Source organism: Triticum aestivum, chromosome 7A (genome assembly GCF_018294505.1).
Source record: "Triticum aestivum cultivar Chinese Spring chromosome 7A, IWGSC CS RefSeq v2.1, whole genome shotgun sequence".
Classification (NCBI taxonomy): Eukaryota; Viridiplantae; Streptophyta; class Magnoliopsida; order Poales; family Poaceae; genus Triticum; species Triticum aestivum.
Genome location: NC_057812.1, coordinates 733,771,820 through 733,793,919, shown reverse-complemented (window position 1 = coordinate 733,793,919; position 22,100 = coordinate 733,771,820). Strand labels below are relative to the sequence as shown.

Below are 22,100 nucleotides of genomic sequence, written 5' to 3'. Positions count from 1 at the left end.
TCCAGGGGGGAGGAGTTTGAAAATGGGACCTTTAGTACCGGTTCGTGCCATGAACCGGTACTAATGCTTCAAAGACCATTAGTCCTGGTTGGTGGCACCAACCGGGACTAAAGGTCTAACCTTTAGTCCCGGTTGGTGCCACCAACCGGGACTAATGGGCATCGCACCCTTTAGTCCCGGTTCGTGGCACGAACCGGGACTAAAGGGTCCAGGTGAACCGGGGCTAATGCCTTAGCTGCACGAACCGGGATAAATGCACCCATTGGTCCCGGTTCTGGACTGAACCGGGGCTAATGGGCTTACCCGGCCTGGACCAAAGCCCCCTTTTCTACTAGTGTTAGTTGATGGTGCTTTCTTAATTGACATACCATTTTGACTTACAAAAAATAATCAATTACAAAATATTTCTTTAATTTAGACTTAATAACAGACAAAGTAATTTTTGATCTAAAAACAAAACCAAAACTATTAATGAATATTATCTTAATAATTTTTAAAAACTCTGTAAAGTAAAAATCCTTTATACATCTACACCATTTTCTTAAATCTAAGAAACTCTTATGTAAATCCATACAAACCTTCAAGCAAACTATGGGAACTATATAAATCCAAGTCGTTGCCTATTGATTGTTTCCTAAACAAGGGATGGAGCGTAAGAGAATGGCATGGATCATTTGTTTGACATGAAAAATATGATGCCTACATAAAAAAAGCATCGAATGACTACTCTGTGTGGAATGGTTAACAGTAGGATGAAATGGCATTTTAGAATGTACAGTTATTAGTGTATCCATTGGAACACAGTGGGTCTTTATGCAACAATCTACATGAAGCCTCTGCCAACATCTTATATTTTCCAAGCAAAAACAACTGTGCTCTCCAACAGGACATATTTCTTCGTTCTCGTGATCTGCTACAAATCGAAGTGGTGGCTATGCAATTGAGTACATTAGTTTAACACCAAAGGAGATACACTTGGCATCTGGAATGAAGATGTGGATATATGCAGGTTATATCACTGTGCAGAAAAATCAATGTTGTACTATACCTATTGTGAACTGCACTTATCATAATTTTGGTATAACCACCACATATGTGAGAGAAAATTGTCTTGAGTAAATATGGCAAGTTGAAATTATACTCCATGGAATCATGGTGTCAACAAAGAGCGTTCATGTCTTTCACCAATTGAATTCGGATAAAAAGACCTAAAAGAAGGGTGGAATGCCAAAACATTGTTTACACGGTCATATGGTTGCAAAGAATATCCATAAAAATAGAGATCTGGAAGTCGTACTGAAAACTAAAATTCTTCTTTACCCTACGGACACGACACTCATATTTCTCAACTCGATGCATCATTCTGAGTTAACAAAAAGACACAACATTTTATTTGCTTAGAAGCTATACATATTCTCAAGGCAGGAAAAGTCTGCCAACAATAAGTACACTATAATTTCTCTACGGATCCTTCAATATAACAGGGGAAAGGATTTTTTATAGAAGCAAGCCATCAAATACCTTGCATAGTTAAAAAGATGCAAGCATGTTTGAAATTTATGAGACCATATAAGAGAGGGAGTAGTTATCTCCAGAGAAGGGAGCCAATAGTGCAAGGTATAAGATGTATTCTATAGTAGGAAGACATAATATTCCATATTTAAGTACTCCCGGAACTAGTTTTAATAGTGCCTATTTTTTTAACACCATTGTCCCTATTTTTAACAGTTTCATCCCCTGCTACTGCAACATTTATAAATTCATTCTTGAAATACTAAAAGGTAAGAGATTGACCAAGCGAAAAACCTTTCAACACAAGAGCCTGTAACAAATATTAAAAACTAATTTAGATGGTTACCTCACAGAATTCACCTTCGATATAACTTCAGGAGATAACTTTTGTACAATTTTGGCCTACATAGAAGAGAAAAAGCTCATGTAACCAAGTAAAATGAACAAAATGATTCCTATTTATCTCAGTTCTGAATGTAAACAGATATCAATTCGTCAAGATTTAAGTGAATGATAACCCTTAAATCTATGTCCATACCTGCTTTTGGCAAGTTTGAAGGCCGACTCACATTTATCTATACATCTGAAATATAGAATGTGAGTTTCATTTCTGTTTATATGACAACACTTGTAGAAAAGGAACAACCAGAAGAGAAAACACACAAACAAACTTGAAAAAGCACATGCAGGCAATAAGCCCATCGAAGGTAACCATATTAGTGCTAGTGCATAATAATTTGCTACAGATTCCTGAATGAAGAAATCACAATAATTCTTTTCTTCTGAAGTTAACCATAGTAATTTGATCACTCAGTTAATGATCAAGGACCACATGGCATGTGTAGTCAGATGCACGAGGCCGATGGACAGGCTAATTGCACTTGCAACCAAGATGACATATGTATGTGTGCGTGCACCGCGCTCGTTGTATGCATGAACCCTTCTCATCTGATGATCTCTGCCTATCTAACAGCCATGCACGAAAAGCTAATTTCGCCATGCGGAGGGCGGGAGCAACCAGATTGAGTGTAGTACTTGCGTAGAGAAGTTGGTGGTACTACGAGCCGATATTTGAAGAGTATCATCAGTGAGGGAAGTTGGAGGAGAGACGCCGTCATGCAAAGGGGGGAGCGCTGGTCAGGGAGTACACCTCGGCTCCAACCCTGTCCACCTCGAGCGGCCGGATTGATGCCGCTGGTCCGATGGCATAAGAGGGTGGAGAACTCGGACGTCCGCGCCGCCGTCGCGGAGGGCAGCTGCTTCCGCCGCGGCACGTGCTTGGCCCAGATGCCCTCGAGCCTAATATAACCTATATCATTTGGAACAATCTATATCTTTACCCTTAATTCAATTATGCAACTAATACCCACTGCTTTTACATGTATGGTTCCATATTCTAGTCGTTGGTATATCTCCCTAGAGAGATAAATTCGAGTTATAAAATGCGTTTTTGCTAAAGCACATCTAGATGTCCTTTAAGTAGTATTGCACATCTAAATCACATGTCATTGATTGTACATGAAGATTGGTGTGGGTATATATTTTTTATATTTTTATATTTGAGTGGCTCATTTCAACGTGCAATAACTAAGGCACATCTAGTTGTGCCCTAGACATACACATAAGACGCCTCCTTGAAAGAAATATCAAGTTTTATCAATAGAAAACAAAAGTAGTGAGGCTTGTCAGAAAATAATAGTGCATGTATATGATGAACACATTTGCCTTTTATTTCTGCAAATCTGAAAAGTTCAAGTAAGAGTTTATAATGGAGTGAGGCATTTTGCCTCCCAGGAGCATCTGCACCTGCGCTGAATAAAAAAAAATCAAAACAAATAATAGAAAATTTCAATATTTTTGGCATGGTAGATAATTTGGTGCGCGATGTCCGGTCCAAATTCAAATCATTTGGACATCTGAGTAGCTCTCAGCAAAAAAAAGAGACAAATTTGGGGTCTGTTAAATAGTGTATTGTTCATATATTGTTCTGAACCAATTTGTCTTTTTTGCTGAGGGCTACTCAAATGTCCAAATGCTCTAAAATTTGGAGCGCACCTCGCGCACCAAATTATCTACCATGCACAAAAAATTTGGATTTGTGTGAATTTTTTATGAATTATTTTTTAACCAGGTGCAGATGAGCCCGGGCTTAAAATTGGATATTTGTCTATAATGCTCACAGTCTTGAGAAAACTAAGAGTAGTAAGGGAAAAAAATAAAGAAACTATTGTTTGATATATATTGCAATTGGAACAATATCCTTCCAGAGATATATCTTTTTTTATTCAAGAACACCATGGAGGAAAACATCTTGGTTAGGTGTTTCTTGCGTTATTTCGTTATTATTCTTGTGCCAAGTAGCCTACTAACTATAGTCATCAATTTGGAGAGGCAGATCTTAGTAAAATTAGTCAAACTGCTAAACCTTTGACAATATGCACAGAAACGAAAACCAATCTATACCTAATATCTATATCTATATCTATACCTAATATCTATATCTATATCTATACCTAATAATAAAGGACGAAGTCTTTCATAATTCTCCATAAGTCATTCATTTATATCCATTGATTTTGTGTTAACGATAAAAATTGATGATTGAGATTAAAAGTAGATCTACACAATGTCACGTAAAATAAAAAACAAGTAGTCCATAGAGAGTCCCTTCTCTTTTTAGAGTACGAGAGTCCAACACGCACACAAACACATTAGTTTTTTTTGTTGAAAATAACACTTTATATATCATCCAGGGTGCATAATAAGTTATTCATCCGGGGTAATCTTACTATCGCTTTCTAAATAAATTATGTTTAGAATATAAATAGTTACATGCATATTGATTCAATATGTAAAATTTGGTATAAAAAATAAAAATATAGGTTATAAGACCAGAAAAATCACATTTTATGTATGTTTTACACTGTTACATTCGTAATTTTACGTAACATAAAATATTTTTTACGGCGAGTACATATTTTCTTACGTTCTATTTTTGTGTATGAAATAAGACAAAATTTACGAAACGTAAAAATACGGCGAATTGATGTCAAAATAGAGAGGGGGTGAAGAATAACTATTCCTCACCCAGGGTGGCGAATAGCGTGACCATATATATATATACACTATTCTGATCCCAGGATCAAAATAGTTATTCGGATCACAACGCCCCTATATAGGGCCGAAGAGATCATCCCGAACTTCCGAACCGGAAGCGACAAAGAAAAAAACCGCAACCCACCTTCTTCCGCCCTGCTCTATCCCACCCCGATTCCACCTTCCCCCGCACACAACCACCGGCAACCATGGCCGCCCCTGCCTCGCCCCTGCCCCGCCCCCATATCCGATCTCCGCGTAGCCTCAGCCCCCGGATCCGGCCGCCGGGCTGTCTCCGCCCCTGGATCCGGCCGCCGGGCCTCCTCATCCTCTGGATCCACCCAGGACCGATCCCGCCACCGCCAGCGACCACCAAGCGCCGGCGCGCGGCCTCGCCGTCTACCTTTGGTACGCCGCCGCGCCTTCCCTGCCACCTAGGCTGCCCCCGGCCTCGCCCAGCTTCTCTTCCGGCGAGGGTGGCCACATCAGCAGAGGAGCCCGCCATGGCCATTAGAGACGGCGACCTCCCCGACCTCCCTGCGGGCCCTCCGGCCAACCGCTGCCTCCCCACCCCGTGCCCCTCGTCTCCCAACCAACCACCGTCTCGCCATCCCTTCGGCCGACCTGCAGATGGGGGAGGTCTCGACCTGCAGCTGGGAGGAGTCCCGACCTGCACCTGGTCACGCGCGCCGCTGCAAGTGAGGTCCACCACCTACAGCCGGCGCGACGTCAACCACCCCCCGCAGCCACCCCCCTGCACGGATCTGGTCAGGACCGGTGAGATCCACGGGTCCGGCAAGCAGTTCAGCCCCATCCCTCGACGTACTGCCCAAAAAGCAAAGGATGACGACGACGAGATTCTCTCCTCCAGCACCGGCGTTGTCGTACTCGGCTACCTACTGCGTCAAGGAATTCTTATGCCGGATCCAGCGGATGCTAGAACGTGGGAGGTGGTGCTACTCCGGTGAGCTACTTTGTCCCCGAGCACGGTACATCGCTGGCGGCCACCTCCCAATCACTCTGTCCTCCAATAATACATATGGGGATGCGTCGACGGAGTGAGGACAACACTTCTTGCAAAAAAAACCGCATCCTTTCTTCAATGTATTTCCAAAAAGATTTGAGGCAATTCTTCTGTATCAGTTCAACAAAAGAATTAACAGCAGTTCCACCGATACACGCATGGAAGGAAACTTCGTAATGCGCGCCAGCTACTGATCATCGACCATGTGCTCAGGTTGTCGGTCGTCCTCCCGCCAGTGCCTCAACATGTCTGGGGTTGCCCCTTCTCTAGCATGCAGCTGCCTGCCTGAAGGTGTGCTTGCGCGTGATGTGCTAGCGCGCTATGCGTTCCTTGTGTGTTGTGATGCGTGTGGTGTGCGTGCATGGTATCCATCCATAGGTAGCCTGTGTGATTGCTAGTGCTGCTACTGTTGATGCTTTTCCTTGGAACGTAATCGCGTATTTCTTTCCCTGATTTTGCCTATTTGATCATTTGAATCATGGTGTGGGTAAATTATGCTTTGTGGTTAAACTTAAATAACGAGCGATGGAGTTTTAAAATAGTTATTCATCTTTCTAAAAAGGACAACCAAGAAGTTCAAAATAATTTGAGCTTGTATTCAAAATAATTCAACACTAACGATTATATACGCCCCAAAGTATATTTCTAAAAAGCTAAACCCGTTATGTTTTAGAAATTCATGTTTTAGATATAAATGTGAAGTTCATGTTTTATAAATTCACAAGTTCACATGTACCATATCGTGAAGAAAATCATAAATGAAATAAAAAGGATCGTCCAGGGCATTTCACTGACAACAAAAAAATGCCTAAAAATGTCGCGATACAAAAAAATAAATCGTAGAAAGTGGAAAAAACTATAATTTTGTTTTGTAAAAAGTTAGAGCGGATCGATGTCTATAAAAACTCAGATTTTTTCCATTACGAACGAGAAACAAAAAAGAAATCCAAAGTGATAACTGTCAGAAGTTAACGTACAGCATGGTGTGTGTTTCGTATTAGAAAATTACAATAAAAGGGCAAAGTCTAAAAGTTTTGTTGGTAGAAGTTCAAGTGCTCGGCCCGGGAAAGTTCAAAAATTCTTCTGAAAGAGGTTCACCGTGTATTTAGATGTTCAAATGGAAAAAGAAAGTATTTCAAATAAACCATGAAGTCCAAATTATAAAAATAGAGAAGTTCAATATCATCACACTTTTATTTTCTTACAACTCAACAATTACAACTCGATACTTAGAACAAAATATGACTCTATATGAATGCCTTCGATGGTGTAGCAGGATATGCAATGAATCAAGAGTGACATGTATGAAAGAATTATGAATGGTGGCTTCGCCACAAATACGATGTTAACTACATGATCATGCTAAGCAATATAACAATGACGGAGTGTGTCATAATAAACGGAACGGTGGAAAGTTGCATGGCAATATATATCGGAATGGCTATGGAAATGCCATAATAGGTAGGTATCGTGGCTGTTTTGAGGAAGGTATATGGTGGGTGTATGATACCGGCGAAAGGTGCGCGGTATTTGAGAGGCTAGCAATGGTGGAAGGAAGAAAAGTGCGTATAATCATGGACTCAACATTAGTCATAAAGAACTCATATACTTATTGCGAAAATATACAAGTTATCAAAGCAAAGTATTACGCGCATGCTCATAGGGGGATAGATTGGTAGGAAAAGACCATCGCTCGTCCCCGACCGCCACTCATAAGGAAGATAATCAAAAAATAAATCATGCTCCGACTTCATCACATAAGGGTTCACCATACGTGCATGCTATGGGAATCACAAACCTTAACACAAGTATTTCTCAAATTCACAACTACTCAACTAGCATAACTTTATTATCACCATCTTCATATCTCAAACCAATTATCAAGCATCAAACTTCTCATAGCATTCAACACACTCATAAGAAAATTTTTACTATTCTTCAATACCAAGCATATTATGATTATTTAAGGAAATTACCATGCTATTTAAGACTCTCAAAATAATCTAAGTGAAGCATGAGAGATCAATAGTTCCAATAAAACAAATCCACCACCGTGCTCTAAAAGATATAAGTGAAGTACTAGAGCAAAACTATATAACTCAAAAGATATAAGCGAAGCACATAAAGTGTTCTAACAAATTCCAAATTATGTATGGATCTCTCAAAAGTTGTGTACAGGAAGGATGATTATGGTAAACTAAAAAGCAAAGACTCAAATCATACAAGACGCTCCAAGCAAAACACATATCATGTGGTGAATAAAAATATAGCTCCAAGTAAAGTTACCGATAGAAGTAGACGAAAAGAGGGGATGCCTTCCGGGGCATCCCAAGCTTTGGCTTTTAGGTGTCCTTAGATTATCTTGGGGGTGCCTTGGGCATCCCCAAGATTAGTCTCTTGCCACTCCTTGTTCCATAATCCATGAAATCTTTACCCAAAACTTGAAAACTTCACAACACAAAACTTAAAGTAGAAAATCTCGTGAGCTCCGTTAGCGAAAGAAAACAAAAGACCACTTCAAAGTACTGTAATGAACTCATTATTTATTTATATTAGTGTTAAACCTACTGTATTCCAACTTCTCTATGGTTTATAAACTATTTTACTAGCCATAGATTCATCAAAATAAGCAAACAACACACGAAAAACAGAATCTGTCAAAAACAGAACAGTCTGTAGTAATCTGTAGCTAGCGCAAGATCTGGACCCCAAAAATTCTAAAATAGATTTCTGGACGTGAGTAATTTATCTATTAATCATCTGCAAAAAGAATTAACTAAATATCACTTTCCAAATAAAAATGGCAGCAGTTCTCGTGAGCGCTAAAGTTTCTGTTTTTTATAGCAACATTAACAAGACTTTCCCCAAGTCTTCCCAACGGTTCTACTTGGCACAAACAGTAATTAAACACAAAAACACAACCTAAACAGAGGCTAGATAAATTATTTATTACTAAACAGGAGAAAAAAGCAAGGAATAAAAATAAAATTGGGTTGCCTCCCAACAAGCGCTATCGTTTAACACCCCTGGCTAGGCATAAAAAGCAAGGATAGATCTAGGTATTGCCATCTTTTGTAGGCAATTCTTCAATGAGGTATCTACCATCCTTAGGAATTTCTTTCTTTTTATTTATTATCAAACTTTTAGGCACAAGATCAAAAAATTCATTTGTAACAAATGGTTCCTTAATGATAGCAAAAAGATTGGGATGAATACTTATAGATTTGAGATCCGTAGTTTCCTTACTAGTGGATTCACCCTTATTTTTAGGAACATACATAAGCTTGACAATTTTAGTGGGAGGACTTGGAGTATTCTTTACGGAACAAAAAGCGGTTCCCAAGTTGGTAATAATATCCTCAATTTTATCAATCCTAGTGGAATCGTGATTTATTTTCTCATTAACTATGGGTTCCTTCTCTTTAATATTTTTCAAAGTGACTCCTACTTTAGATCCATATCGAGAGATTCGGTTGTGGATCTTTTTATCGAAATTTTCAATTAACTCTATGGTAGCAACCTTATTTTCAATAATTTCGAGCCTTTGCATTACATGCTCCAAAGTTAATACAGTTCCATTAACCAAAAGAGGGGGTGAACCAAACAAATCTATCATAGCATTATAAGAATCAAAAGTATGGCTACCCAAGAAGTTCCCTCCGGTAATGGTATCAAGGATATATCTGTGCCAAGGAGTTATGCCTATATATAAATTGCGAAGAAGAACGGAAGTAGATTGCTTCCTTTTAGATCTATTTTGAGCATTGCAAATTCTATGCCAAGCAACTTTTAGATTTTCTCCCTCCCTTTGCTTTTAATTTATAATTTCATTCTCGGGAGATAACGGAGAAGATAAGGGACTAGCCATAACGACAAGCAAACGGAAAAGAGGTGAACGGCAATGGTGAAGTGGGGGAGAGGAAACGAGAGGAAAGTGGCAAATAATGTAATGTGGGAGATAGGGATTGTGATGGGTACTTGGTATATTGACTTTTGCGTAGACTCCCCGGCAACGGCGCCAGAAATGGCTCGTTGTCGGGAGTCAAATCTTGACTTGCGTGAACCTCCCCAGCAACGGCGCCAGAAATCCTTCTTGCTACCTCTTGAGCACTGCGTTGGTTTTCCCCGAAGAGGAAGGGATGATGCAGCAAAGTAGCGTAAGTATTTCCCTCGGGTTTTGAGAACCAAGGTATCAATCCAGTAGGAGGCTACGCGTGAGTCCCTCGTACCTGCACAAAACAAATAAATCCTCACAACCAACGCGATAAGGGGTTGTCAATCCCTACACGACCACTTATGAGAGTGAGATCTGATAGATATGATAAGATAATATTTTTGGTATTTTTATGATAAAGATGCAAAGTAAAATAAAAGAAAAGCAAAAAAGCAAAGGAAATTACTAAGTATTGGAATATTAATATGATGAAGATGGACCCGGGGGCCATAGGTTTCACTAGTGGCTTCTCTCAAGAGCATAGTTATTCTACGGTGGGTGAATGAATTACTGTTGAGCAATTGACAGAATTGAGCATAGTTATGAGAATATCTAGGTATGATCATGTATATAGGCATCACGTTCGAGACAAGTAGACCGACTCCTGCCTGCATCTACTACTATTACTCCACTCATCGACTGCTATCCAGCATGCATCTAGAGTATTAAGTTCATGGAAACAGAGTAACGCCTTAAGCAAGATGACATGATGTAGAGGGATAAACTCATGAAATATGATGAAAACCCCATCTTGTTATCCTCGATGGAAATAATACAATACGTGCCTTGCTGCCCCTACTGTCACTGGGAAAGGACACCGCAAGATTGAACCCAAAGCTAAGCACTTCTCCCATTGCAAGAAAGATCAATCTAGTAGGCCAAACCAAACTGATAATTCGAAGAGACTTGCAAAGATAACCAATCATACATAAAAGAATTCAGAGAAGATTCAAATATTGTTCATAGATAGACTTGATCATAAACCCACAATTCACCGGTCTCAACAAACACACCGCAAAAAAAGATTACATCGAAGGGATCTCCACAAGAGAGGAGGAGAACATTGTATTGAGATCCAAAAAGGGAGAAGAAGCCATCTAGCTAATAACTATGGACCCGTAGGTCTGAGGTAAACTATTCACACTTCATCGGAGGGGCTATGGTGATTATGTAGAAGCCCTCCGTGATCGATGCCCCCTCCAGTGGAGCTCCGGAACAGGCCCCAAGATGGGATCTCATGGATACAGAAAGTTGCGGCGGTGGAATTAGGGTTTTGGCTCCGTATCTGATCGTTTGGGGTACGTAGGTATATATAGGAGGAAAGAGTACGTCTGTGGAGCAACAGGGGGCCACGATGGTGGAGGGTACGCCTGGGGGGGGGGGGTAGGCGCGCCCCCTACCTCGTGGCCTCCTCCTTTGTTTCTTGACGTAGGGTCCAAGTCTCCTGGGTCTTGTTCATTGAGAAAATCACGTTCCCAAAGGTTTCATTCCATTTGGACTCCGTTTGATATTCCTTTTCTTCGAAACCCTAAAATAGGAAAAAAACCAGCAATTCTGGGCTGGGCCTCCTGTTAATAGGTTAGTCCCAAAAATAATATAAAAGTGGATAATAAAGCCTAATAATGTCCAAAACAGTAGATAATATAGCATGGAGCAATCAAAAATTATAGATACGTTGGAGACGTATCAAATGCATCTTCCCCACCCGCGATGGTATGCACAGCCTCCCCTATTACATCGGCCTGGACGACATGAAGAGGGAGTAGTGAAGAGAAGGTGCAGTGAAGATGGTGGTGAAGTCCCAGTCTCGATCGTGAGCTTGTCTTGCCCTAGGGTGTTAGGGCTTTTTATCTTCTATATATTTCTATCTTAATTATGTCATTGACTGTACCGTGAACTTTTAATCTTTGTCGTGTTATCCCCTCCCTAAGAACTTTGTTATGCTTGCTACCCTTAGTTGATTTTTTTGAGAAACGCTACCCTTATTTGATATGTCGTTGGTTATCGCTAGATGGATATGGTGCCGTACACGAGCCATTCTGCTAAATCAATCAATGATTGAGTATTCCTCAATTAAAACCAGCAAGTTTTCGCCTATTTAGAGTAGGGTCAAGTTTTCGCCCATTTAGAGTAGGGTCAAGTTTTCGCACATGCGGATAATGGAGTAGTTGAAGTGTCAAAAGGGAAACTAAAGCTAAAAAATGAGCCATGTTGATGTTGAAAAGAAGAAGAATAAAAGATAAATTTTTTGAATTGTTGGTGGCCCTATTTCGTATATTCTATGAACAAAAACAAGCTAATTTTTGAATAATTTGTGGACTGTGCTATGGTTTAGGGTACATTATGTTTTATGTAAGAAGTATGCTATGGTTGCTACTTTTTGTGTTATGGATGTATGCTTGCTGCGTGAGATATCGGTCGATGGATATGATGCCGTAGCCGAGCTACTTCTTAATAAAAAACAAAAACAAAAAATCGTGTATACAATATTTTTCTTGCAACAAAAACTTGTTTATAATACCCGCATGTCAAAAAATGAACTCAAAAATGAAAGTGTTGTGCCGTAGGCTATATACAGAAGGAAATTGCCATGATATGTACGAATAAATTTGACATGTGCAAGTCCAACAATAAATCGATTTACCATCATGCACTATTTTCGTTCGGCATGGCAAACCATGGATTTACCATGGTAATAATCAAGGTTAAAAACAGAGCCAACGCGTGGGCCTCCGACACTCAACGCGATGAGATGTCCCAACCAGAGCTTAGTTTCAATTTGGGCCCCAAAACTATGTTTTTTTCTTCTGCGGTCGGTGTTGTCTGACGAAACTGACGAGTACCCAAAACTAACATGATCCACAAATTAAGCAACACAAAGAATAGAGCACATGATCCACAAATTAAGCAACACAGAGCATAGAGCACATGATCCACAAATTTAAGAAAATCGTAGAGCACATGATCCACAAAAAGAAGAAGATGTAGTGGGGTGCATGAGACATCGCTACAAACCCATGCATTTTATCATAAAAATGGTCATAGGTAACATTATTTTTCTAAAAGAAAATAGAAGCTCAAGTAGTTACTTATAAGACATTGTCAACACATTAAAGACCATGCCCTCTCAATTGCGAGGGCCACTATGCTAGTTTTAGCTGCTAGACATTGTCAGGAGAGTCACCATATTTGCTACAATTTGCAGCCACATGCATGGCTGATGGTACCTGCTGGCTAAGAGACTTTACCATCGAAAGTTGGAAACCATATACATACCAAATTAATTCCACAATCAGCAACATCAAAAAAGAAATAATGTTTTTTTAAAGGAGGATAACCCCTGACCTCTGCATCAACATGATGCATACAACCATTTTATTAAAACAAAATAAAGTACAATCAAGTCTGCAATTCAGTACATCTCGCAAAAGGAGAAAAAATCAGCCTCAAAACTGGAAAAACAACAAGCCACAACCGACAAATCATAGGACTCAGTGACTAAACACCTATCCTATTAGTGGACCGCCATCCAAGCCTGTTGAAAATGTCTCATGCCACCGTCTCCCACTGGTTGCACCCAGTAACCAAAATATCCTTGCAATATGTATGAGTGAGTAACGAACACGTACGGAACCAACCAGTAGTTATGATGATGCCATGAAAGAAATTAATAAAGTTTTTTCTATTAAAGATCATATCATTTCTGCAGTTCCATATAGCCTAGAGTAATGTGCATATTTCTATCTGAATACGTCTCGCAGTAATGGGCCCCACACCAGAAAGCCATGTCCCAAACAACATTACAATGCTAGTGGGAGGGTTAATATTAAAGGCTATATGAATCGAGCGCCATAGGATCTTGGCTAGGGGGCAGTCAAGGAAGAGATGTTGTATTGTCTCATCCTGGGCACTGATACGTCTCCAACGTATCTATAATTTTTGATTGTTCCATGCTATTATATTATCAACCTTGGATGTTTTATATGCATTTATATGCTATTTTATATGACTTTTGGGACTAACCTATTAACCTAGAGCCTAGTGCCAGTTTCTATTTTTTCCTTGTTTTAGGGTTTCGAAGAAAAGTAATATCAAACGGAATGAAACCTTCGGAAAAGTTATTTTTGGAAAGAAAGCAATACAGGAGACTTGGAGTGCACGTCAGGGGATCAACCGGGAAGCCATGAGGCAGGGGGCGCGCCCACCCCCCCTGGTGCGCCCTCCAGCCTCCTGGGCCCCTCGTGGCTCCCCTGATGTATTTCTTCCGCCTATATATATCCATATACCCAAAAACAATAGATCGGGAGTTCCGCTGCCAAAAGCTTCCATAGCCACCAAAAGACAATGTAGACCCATTCTGGCACCCTGCCGGAGGGGGAATCCTTCTCCGGTGGCCATATTCATCATCCCGGCGCTCTCCATGACAAGGAGGGAGTAGTTCACCCTCGGGGGTGAGGGTATGTACCAGTAGCTATGTTTTTTATCTCTCTCTCTCGTGTTCTTGATTTGGCACGATCTTGATGTATCGCGAGCTTTGCTATTATAGTTGGATCTTATGTTTCTTCTCCCCCTCTACTCTCTTGTAATGGATTGAGTTTCCCCTTCGAAGTTATATTATCGGATTGAGTCTTTAAAGATTTGAGAACACTTGATGTATGTCTTGCCATCCGTATCTGTGGTGACAATGGGCTATCACGTGATTCACTTGATGTATGTCTTGGTGATCAACTTACGGGTTCCTCCCATGAACCTATGCAAAGGGGTTGGCACACGTTTTCGTCGTGATTCTCTGGTAGAAACTTTGGGGCACTATTTGAGGTTCTATGTGTTGGTTGAATAGATGAATCTGAGATTGTGTGATGCATATTGTATAATCATACCCACGGATACTTGAGGTGACATTGGAGCATCTAGGTGACATTAGGATTTTGGTTGATTTGTGTCTTAAGGTGTTATTCTAGTACGAACTCTAGGGCTGTTTGTGACACTTATAGGAATAGCCCAACGGATTGATTGGAAAGAATAACTTTGAGGTGGTTTCGTACCCTACCATAATCTCTTAGTTTGTTCTCCGCTATTAGTGACTTTGGAGTGACTCTTTGTTGCATGTTGAGGGATAGTTATATGATCCAATTATGTTATTATTGTTGAGAGGACTTGCACTAGTGAAAGTATGAACCCTAGGCCTTGTTTCAACACATTGCAATACCGTTTACGCTCACTTTTATCATTCGTTACCTTGCTGTTTTTATATTTTCAGATTACAAAAACTATTATCTACCATCCATATACCACTTGTATCACCATCTCTTCGCCGAACTAGTGCACCTATACAATTTACCATTGTATTGGGTGTGTTGGGGACACAAGAGACTCTTTGTTATTTGGTTGCAGGGTTGCTTGAGAGAGACCATCTTCATCCTACGCCTCCTATGGATTGATAAACCTTAGGTCATCCACTTGAGGGAAATTTGCTACTGTCCTACAAACCTCTTCACTTGGAGGCCCAACAACGTCTACAAGAAGAAGGTTGTGTAGTAGACATCAGGCACAAAAGCAACATTGAGGGCTGACGACTCATCTTCGCTTCGGAAGATTATCCTTAGTGAGAATCACTTCCTTATGTACAAACCACATGAAAATCTTGATTCTCGGCGGCACCATAATTTTCCATATATGGTTTGATCCCGGGATTGGGCCAGAGTTAATTAAATCCGGGTGCATAGATTTCACCGTAAACGCATTGTTCTTAGTTAACTTCCATTGAAATACGTCTCGCTGGTCTGAAAATTGAACATCCATCAACCTTCGCACCAGATGCAACCAGGAAGTCCAGTGTTCCCCCACAAGGGACCTCCTAAATGGAATATTCAACGAAGACTATTGTAATACTGTAACAATATAAGCCTCCTTACGTTGCACAATATTATATAACGTGGGATACTGAAGAGCTCGAGGCACATCTCCTGGTCAAGTATCCTCCCAGAATCAGGTAGTTCAACTGTCTCCAACAACGAATTTCACTCTACGGAAAAAAGTGTCTTTCGTTCTCATTAGCCCTTTACGAAACGGTGGGTTGGTAGGCCTTAGGGTGACCTGAGTTGGGGATATAGTTTGGAATTATTTGTTACGAAGGATTTGTGCCCACACACCATCCAACTCCGTAGATAGCCTTAATAACCATTTGCTAAGTATGCATTTGTTTTTTATTTCCAAATTCTCAATACCTAGCCCACCTTGGTCTTTGGGCCTGCAAATGATGTCCCACCTTGTTAATCTATATTTCGCCTTAGCCTCACCACTTTGCGAGAAGAATCGGGATCGATAAAAGTCTAACATTTTCCGTACCCCTATAGGCACTTCAAAGAAAGATAGAAGGAACATAGGCATACTAGTTAATACCGAGTTTATTAACACTAGGCGACCTCCGTAAGACACAAGCTTGCCCTTCCAGCAGCTTAGTTTTTTCTTCAAAATGATCCTCAACACATTTTCATTCTTTATTGGAAAGCTTCCGATCGTGAACCGGAGTTCCTAGATATCGAAATGGCAAAGAACCCATTTCACAACCGAACAATTGTCTATAAGCATCTTGTTCCTTTTTAGCTCGTCTAAAGCAGAACAATTCACTCTTATGAAAATTTATTTTAGACCCCACAATTGTTCAAAAAGGCAAAGGATCAGTTTTATATTCCTGGCCTTTGCGACGTCATGCTCCATGAAGATGATAGTGTCACCGGCGTATTGTAAAGTGGATACCCCCATCAACTAGATGAGGGACTAGTCTACCTTCCTGCCCTTTATCCTTGGCCCTACCTATCAGGACTACCAACATATCTGCCACAATGTTGAACAAGACCGGAGACATCGGATCCACTTGTCTTAAGCCTTTGTAGGTTTGGAAATATTGACTTATGTCATCATTCACTTAAATCCCCATGCTACCTTTTTGAATAAAGGAGTCTACTTTTCTCCGTCAGGATTCGGCAAACCCCTTCGTTCGTATAGCCTGTTGGAGAAAGGGCCATTTGACCTTATCATAGGCTTTTTCGAAATCCACCTTGAATATAACCCCACCTAACTTCTTGGAATGGATTTCATGCAATGTTTCGTATAAGACAACAACCCCTCTAGGATGTGTCTCCCGGGCATGAAAGCAGTCTGACTCGAATGTACCATCGAATGGGCAATCTGCGTCAACCTATTTGTGCCGACTTTAGTGACAATTTTGAAACAACATCCAAAAAACAAATAAGCCTAAACTCCTCCATGTGCACTTCTTCCTCCTTCTTTCATAAGAGCGTAATCGTACCAAAATTAAGGTGAAAAAGCTGGAAATGACCATTGAACAAATAATGGAACATTGGTAAAAGGTCACCCTTAAATAATGTGCCAACATTTCTTATAAAGTTCTGCTGGGAACCCATCTGGGATAGATTGAAAAACAGACCCCGCGTTGCCTCACCCAGGGAGGCTTGGGCGTCCCTTGCCAAACCCTAGTGCCGCCACCCTCCTTCCCTCCACCTGCTGCCGCGCCGTTGTCGGAGGACGCCGTCGGGCGAAGCCTTTGGGGCTGACGGCGGCGGCGGGCCTCCTCTTGCGGAAGCACCCAGATCTGGTGGGCACATACGAGGGCGGCGCGTCGGCGCGCGCTGGGACGCGAGGTCCTGGCGGGGCTTGGCGGCTTGGTGGACGCGGGCACTGTCCCTGGCGGCTGGTCTTGGACGGCAACGGTGGGCGTGCACAAGCCTGGATGGACGGGCGCTAGATGTGTAGAATTGTTCCAGAGCGTATGGCTGCATGCATCCTCGCGGGTGGGCAAGCACTTGTTTCGGTATGGCCTCCCCTCGCCGACGGATGGGCGCTCAGGCGGCGGCGGCGGCGATCTAGATTTTGATTGGCCTATTTGGTGGTGGATGCAAACTACGTAGCTTTGACCTCCCGCGGCTCCATGGCGGCTGTGGCCACTGAAAATCTTCGTGAGGGTTCGTCCCTCCAGATTTGGTGCTTCGGCGATGAGATGCAAACTATGGATGTCGGCTTGACGCAAAGGAATGGTTGCGCAGAGGCAGCGTTCGTATCGCGTGTAGCTGTCCGGATTGCGAAAAATTGGTGGCGACGTCACATGAATGACTACAATGGTGGTGCTTATCGAACACCTAGTATCAAGCTCTGGGGTGAAAGCCCAGGTCTGACCCGAGTTGGTTATACCTGGCAGTGGCGACATTCATATGTCGTTACCTTGTTGAAGGCATTGCTCGGGTATATATGCTCAGACCGTTTCTTCAGGGTGAAAATCTAGATTCTATACTTCGATGGTTGGATCCGGTGATGCAGGCGCCTAAGCGTCGCACCCTTTGTGAAGGCGTTGTTGTTGAAGAATCTCGTCGTTCACGTGTTGTCATAGATGGTTGGTGCGGATATGGCCTTTCCTATAGTTTGCCAATCAAGGATCTGATCATTTAGTTTTCTTTTTTCGCCTCGCCTATGCATAGCTTTGGTCTTATATGACTTGCTATTTGCCCGCGTGTGCTTTTGTGTGTGTTAGTATTGGCTGTGTGCATCCTAGCTATGCAGAGTCCGGGTGTGTGCTCATCATGTTTGTATTCTCTTTAAGGATGGCAATTTTACCCATGGACATGCATATCCATGGATACCCGACCCGAATGAATAGGGTTTGGATATGCTTTTGTGTCCATGGGCGGCGTCCAAACCCGACCCAATTACTCGTGGATAGGGCATGTATATAATCTTGTATCCGATGGTATACCCAAACCCGACCCGATAGTATGACTTAATGGGCAAAAATCTGCTATCCCTACCACACAGTCACATGTCCCACTGCAATTTTACACTTTATTATCTAAAACATGTAAAAGAAATCACACAATCCCCATCATAACTTTTATTATTTGACATTCAGTTCCCACCATAACATACTCCAAGGCCCCTTCCCTTATTTTTTATCTCCTTGCTAAATGACTTGTCATTCCCATCTGTTAGAAAAATACTAAATGATCTTAGGTTGTAAGTGGACGTTGATGTACCATAAGTTGATGTTTACCATAAGTGAAGCCTAGCCTGCCACTAGGTGAAGAATGAAAGAGCTTATGTTAACATTGTGTTATGTCTTATTTATATGTCTCGAGAGGACTCAATGGATATCCAATGGGTATGAATATCCATCGGGTTTGGACATGGACACAAATTTTCGCCCGTGGATATTTTCATGGGCGGGCAAAGATTGTCTTCATGGATATGGATATGGATTTGATATTGTTCAACCCGATCCAAACCCGACCCATTGCCATCCTTAATTCTCTTGATACTTCGATTTGAGCCAATAAAGTCCGCCTTTTATCGGAAAAAAATCTGGGAAAAAGAACCAGTGTACAGGTTTAATGTCAAAACAAAACAGAACAAAACAGTACGTACATGTTCATCCACATGCATGCATATTCTTTAAGAATTGCTTTAATCAAATGAAATTAGCACAGTGCGTGTGAGTTAGCCCTCTCACTTAAACTCCTCCTCATCGTTGACATCCTCCTGGTTCTTGTTGTTTCCATTCTGGGGCTCCCGGGCTTGTGTAACTGTACCCTCCACCATTTCCCCACCTTGGTTGCTCCCGTCGGCGTCGGCGGCGGGCACCACCTTGAACTTGGCGTAGATGTCCCCCTTGTAGAAGCTTCTGGTCCTCCACACCAGCACCAGCGAGACGAGCGCGCCGGCGAGCGTGACCCCCGTGATTATGAGAAACGCGTGCTTGAAGCACTGCACCCCCTTGCAGATCTTGTCGCCGACGGCGGCGGCGTGGCCCCCATGCTGCCTGGCCGCCTCAGCGTCGTACATGCGGCCGGCGATGCGCACGTTGAGCACGTAGGCGCCGATGGGGCTGGCCGCAGAGCCAAAGTTGAAGAGTGTGGAGTAGTACTTGAGGCCGAACACCTCGGAGATGATGGAGAAGAGCAGCGGCCACTGCGCGCCGAAGCAGAAGCCGAGGATGACGGACGCGGCGTATAGGGACTGCGGCACGCCGAAGGCGATGAGGAGGTGGCCGACGCAGGAGAAGAGGAGCACGGCGGTGAGGGCCAGCGGGCGCGGGAACCTGTAGCGGGCGACGAAGAACTCGGACATGTAGCCGGCGCCGACGCGGCCGGCGTAGTTCCAGATGCTGATGAGGGAGACGAAGGTGTTGATGCTCTTTGCCGGGTACCCCAGTGACTGGCCAATCTGCGCCATGTTGTCGATGGCGGTCAGGGTGCCGCCGATGCCGAACACCGACACCACGAACAGCACCAGCATCTCCACGCTCACCAGCGCCTGCATGATGGAGTAGTCCTCCCCTAGCGCCGGCGGCTTGAACACGTTGGTGAGGCAGCCCGTCATGCTCATGCTGCACTTTGGCTGTTCGTCGTCTTTCGCGCTCGCTGGTTCCTCGACGGCAATGGCCGGCGGGTGCTGGAGGGATTCCTCGAGCTGGGAGACGGCGGTGTACTCCTCCTTGATGACGACGCCGAGGGGGAGGAAGAGGATGATGAGGAGCACGGTGGCGCCGACGGCGTACGCGGCGTGGGAGAAGCTCGGCACCTGCTTCTGCACGACGATCATGACGAGGAGGTAGGTGGCGAGCGCGATGGAGATGTAGAGGAAGCAGAAGAAGGGCTTGCTGTTGGGCTGGTCGCCCTCCGCGCGGCGCCGGTACGGCAGGACGCGGATGGTGTGCACGAAGAAGATGTAGACGGCGGCGGGGAGCCAGGCGATGAGGAGGACGAGCGACTTGGCGTCGTCGCCGTAGATGGCGAGGTAGAGCTGCGTGTAGATGGCGCCGCTGAGGCCGACGAAGCCCTTGAGCAGGCCGATGACGATGCCGCGGCTCTCCGGGAAGTTCTTGACGCAGGCGACGAGCGCGCCGGTGTTGGAGAAGGTGAGCGCGTTGGCGCCGACGCACATGTAGATGCACATGAGCCACACGGGCGGCGCCGCCGTGCGCTCCGTGAGCGCCAGGTACACCATGAGGTAGCCCGCCAGGTTCATGCCGGCGCCGATGAGGAGCACGGCCCACGTGGGCGCCACCTGCTGCACCAGGCCGGAGACGACGCCGACGTTGGTGCCCAGGTCCTTGAAGAAGCCCAGCGTGTTGAGCGTCTGCTGGTTGTACCCCAGCACGGACCGCAGCTCCTTGGAGTAGAGCGCGAAGATGTAGGTGGACCCCGACGCCGCCATCACCACCATGGACGCGAACACCACGTACCACCGGCTGCGCAGCACCCGCCCCACGAACGCCGGCGTGCACATCACCGCCGTGGCGCCCTCGCCGCCGGCCATTTCTCCTTCCTCGCTTCCTCTTCTCTTTGGAATCGAAGCAATGGGGATAGCTAGATTGATCTGATAGATACAACACCAAGTGTAAGCTCTGCTACTTATAGCGACGTACGTGACGGCTATGACATGCTAAAAGATTTGGACTACGTAGTTTCCTTGCCATTCCAAGCAGTCCATGCACTGAGTGAGACGGCTATGACATACTAAAAGATTTGGAGAAATGACAAGTACACACAAGGTGTAGCTGGTATAGTGGACTTTTGGTCAGATTGATGAGATTTCATTGGATGCTACTGCATCTGGCCCGTATTCAATGGCAAGCTCAAGAGAGGGCATTTTACCATGTCCTGTGAGTAGCATTTCTTGAGGATTAGTGGCGGCTATGGTGTGTGTGGATGTGTACTAAATCCAGCACTGCCATCACATTTATTAGTTGACCAAATACTCTCTGCGGCTCACACTCTGTTGGTTTCAGCTGGCCAGTTTTTTCTCCCATCCCTGCAGTTTTGGAACTAACCATATATGAATCTAAAGGGTCTGCATAAGACAAATTCAAGGTGGCCAACATAAAATTGATATAACTTTAGTTATGGTTCAATTTTGACACCGACTAGCAAAGTGCCGGCGCCATTGCAATAAACCTAAAATAGACTAATACTACATGTTTATCCTAGTTTAATGCTCTGTGCCTTACTTGATGGGTTTTCGCGCAGCCACTTTTGATATTCGTTGACTTGGGAAGTTGGTGCGCCTAATTTTGATTGGCGGCACGGGGATTTGACTTTGTTTAATTTGTAGTAGAACGCGGTAGTTGTACGATGATAGCACATGTATGGTACCTTCTCTCCCACGAACAAATCGAGTATGACAGCTTGATAATGATACACATATAAGATAAATTAGTCATGTATTAACGTACGTTATGTGTAGAAGAGTTATGTTTTACTCACCCACAAAATGTAATAGTTCTATCATCAGGCAATTGTGTAGCTGGCTAGTTTCTTCACATGGCACAAGAATTTAAATCCAGGCGGCTGCTAATGTACATTGTGATTGAGATTAGATGGCTGCTAGCAGGTTTATTCGTCAGAACTTGCTAGTTGAGATCCTCGATGATGACCCCTTTGGAAAAAAGATCCTCGATGATCA

The 22,100-nt window shown here is 43.3% G+C and overlaps 1 protein-coding gene across 1 annotated transcript; it reads right to left on the bottom strand.

The window, feature by feature from the left end:
• Positions 1 to 19,142: 19,142 nt before the first annotated feature.
• LOC123153927 (uncharacterized) lies at positions 19,143 to 20,954 on the bottom strand. The gene has a single exon (XM_044572800.1). The coding sequence runs from the start codon at positions 20,952 to 20,954 to the stop codon at positions 19,143 to 19,145; it is 1,812 nt and encodes a 603-aa protein (XP_044428735.1).
• Between the last annotated feature and the right edge of the window lie 1,146 nt (positions 20,955 to 22,100).